General features: G+C 42.1%; 1 protein-coding gene and 1 long non-coding RNA gene across 5 annotated transcripts in view; one reads left to right on the top strand and one right to left on the bottom strand.

The window, feature by feature from the left end:
• LOC138042210 (uncharacterized) overlaps positions 1-2,500 on the top strand; it is a 29,557-nt gene that overhangs the window by 4,413 nt on the left and 22,644 nt on the right. The window lies entirely within an intron of this gene.
• Positions 1-2,500, bottom strand: part of LOC138042209 (QRFP-like peptide receptor) — a 22,850-nt gene that overhangs the window by 3,463 nt on the left and 16,887 nt on the right. For all 3 annotated transcript variants that reach the window (XM_068888021.1, XM_068888022.1, XM_068888020.1), the window contains exon 2: positions 587-836. In XM_068888021.1, coding sequence (XP_068744122.1) covers positions 587-836 — 250 coding nt within the window. The remainder of the gene's footprint in view (positions 1-586; positions 837-2,500) is intronic.

Raw genomic sequence — 2,500 nt, 5'->3', positions numbered from 1 at the left:
AAGCGGGGCACTAATCAACTGAGCCACGCCTGCTCCTCAAAGTGCAGCAGTTTATCCAGAGGAGTAGCATTTGGGGGACACGTCAATTGTATGCAAAGAGTGTTTTTACTCACTTGATCAGTAATATTGTTTTTCCACCGAAACAAACAGCAAAATGTTTGCATGACAATAGAGCTCAATTCCCGGAGGATTGGTTGGATACACCGACATGGTCGCCGTTCCATTGTTTAGGAACACCAACATGGCCATCGTGACGTCACGTGAAAACACTCCAATCAAAGACGAAAAACCTTAAATGACGTAGAATGACCACAACCAGGTTTTCTGAGCCCGCGAGACTAAGCACCCCCAGCAAACCAGTTGTTTTAAGGAAAACCGCTGGTCAGCAACCTGGTTCTGGTCATTGCTGTCTACGGTCTTCCTGCAAAGACACGAGTGATGTTGAAGCTGATCCGGGAAAAGAGCGCAAGAGGACACCTTGTGACGCTTATTAAAATCCTCGTGCACCTCTTGCATTTCCGGGACACATCACATTTATTTGGCATAAATGTGTGGCTGTTTAAAATAATTTTAACACAAATCTTACCTCAACAACCTCAAAAACTCCCGCCTATAGTTCCGATTAAGTACCGCATAAACAACAGGATTACAGCAGCTGTTTGCAAACATCATCCATATGGTGAAAAAGTGCAGCTGCACATACCAATCAGGAACATTTCGGGAACCGATAAAGTTCAAGCATAGAGTCGAGATGTGATATGGAAGCCAACAAACTGTGAACAGTACTACAACCACCACCAACATCCGAATGACACTCTTTTTAGCTCGGTTTGCCCCTGGTAAAGAAAAAAAAAAAGGCAAGTTTTTGTTATCTCATATTCATACTCATTCTTTAATTTTATTATTGTCATAAATTAAAAAATTAACAAACTGTAGATACTTAATTGACCACCACCATCACAACACCACCATCATCATATCTTTATTTACCCTCGGATTTTAGACTAGCTTGGTGTAGCTATAGCCTATAGCCTATAGCCTGTAGCTCGGTGATACTAGCGGCTAGTATAACCGAGAGTTTACCTTCCCAAGCATGACATACTACAGAGAACAGGTGACAACGCTGGAATTCCATGCACTACGTAGTCTTTACGAATAGTAGTCTGATGCTCAACCAAACCAGGTTCCCTTTGGTAAGTTCTCTTGGGAACCTTTTTGGGCACATAACATAAGCATGTCATTTAATCATTGCACGAGCGTTCGAATAATCAAGACCCGTTTCTGAAACCATGAATGGACTAAACCAATGCTCACATTCGTTGAAAAAAATCAGTGAAACTCACGGAGGACGTAACGCAAAGAAAACAAAAGAACAAAAACACCAACGCGGGGAATCTGGAAGGAGAGCTTTAATTGGCCAGACGTAGCAAATTTCCTCATGCTTATGCTGCGTTTCGTTTTCACACGACGCAAGCGAACGCAAGCATCATCGCAAGCTCAATTGCAAGGAAAAGGAGAAATTTTGATCCTTGTGCTTGCACTTGTGCATGCGTCAACCCTGTTTTCTAACCCGTTTTCAAATAAGCGCTCTTATGCTTGCGTGTTTGCGTCGCTAGTGATAACCAGGCATAAACCTCCCTGTTAAATGTCACGGCAGTGCAAGTCATTTTAAGTAGTTTTATCAATTAGTCGCTCCTACTTAGCCTGCGAATACAGCCGCCTCCGGTGAGCGGCTGTAGTCGCAGGCTACTCCTACTCGGTGTGCGACTTAACGTTAACTCATAAATTTCTTTTAAACAACACAAATCGAAGCTTCGTTTAAAAAAAGCCTGTCGAGCATACATAATTTAAGTTACAAACAACAGCGATGAGCTTTGAAAAACTAATATCCCGGGCGGGGAGGGGGGGGGGGGGGTTACTTTAGGAATTTCTGGATGGGGATGTGCCGCTGGGACCCTGGAACCCTCAGCCTATACCAGAGCTAGTTTCAGCTAGATTTTGCTACCCTATACTAGAGTAAACTCCCCGAATCACTCCTATCCTAGAGTAGCTGTTTTCCAGAAACTGAGGTCACTAGCACAATCTAAAGCAAAGCCATAACAAAACCTTTACGACAATCACTTCTCAAAAAAAAGATTTATTTATACTTGTCCAGCAATGCCAAGCACGTACGTACGCATTATCAAGACAATAAATTGTTTAATTTTAACCAGTATTAATACCACCGATTTCCGTCTGAATCCCGATTTTTGACAGTTAATAGTATCCAGTAGCGTTTATGATAGTCATCTATCAACGCTGTTGAGGCTGAGTCGGGAAAATTTAAACTTGCCGATTTCATTTTTTTATATTTTTGAATAGCAATTCATGGTTTCCTTAGTCTAGATAAAATCTTCAACCAACCGGTCAGTTTCGTGAAAAATGATACTCTATTCTAGACCCAAACGCTCTGATTTACATACCCTATGCTAGAGTAAACTGCTTGAAAACCATCCCCCCC

This window comes from Montipora capricornis, chromosome 3, assembly GCF_036669925.1.
Source record: "Montipora capricornis isolate CH-2021 chromosome 3, ASM3666992v2, whole genome shotgun sequence".
Lineage (NCBI taxonomy): Eukaryota > Metazoa > Cnidaria > Anthozoa > Scleractinia > Acroporidae > Montipora > Montipora capricornis.
This window is presented reverse-complemented; position numbering and strand designations above follow the sequence as displayed.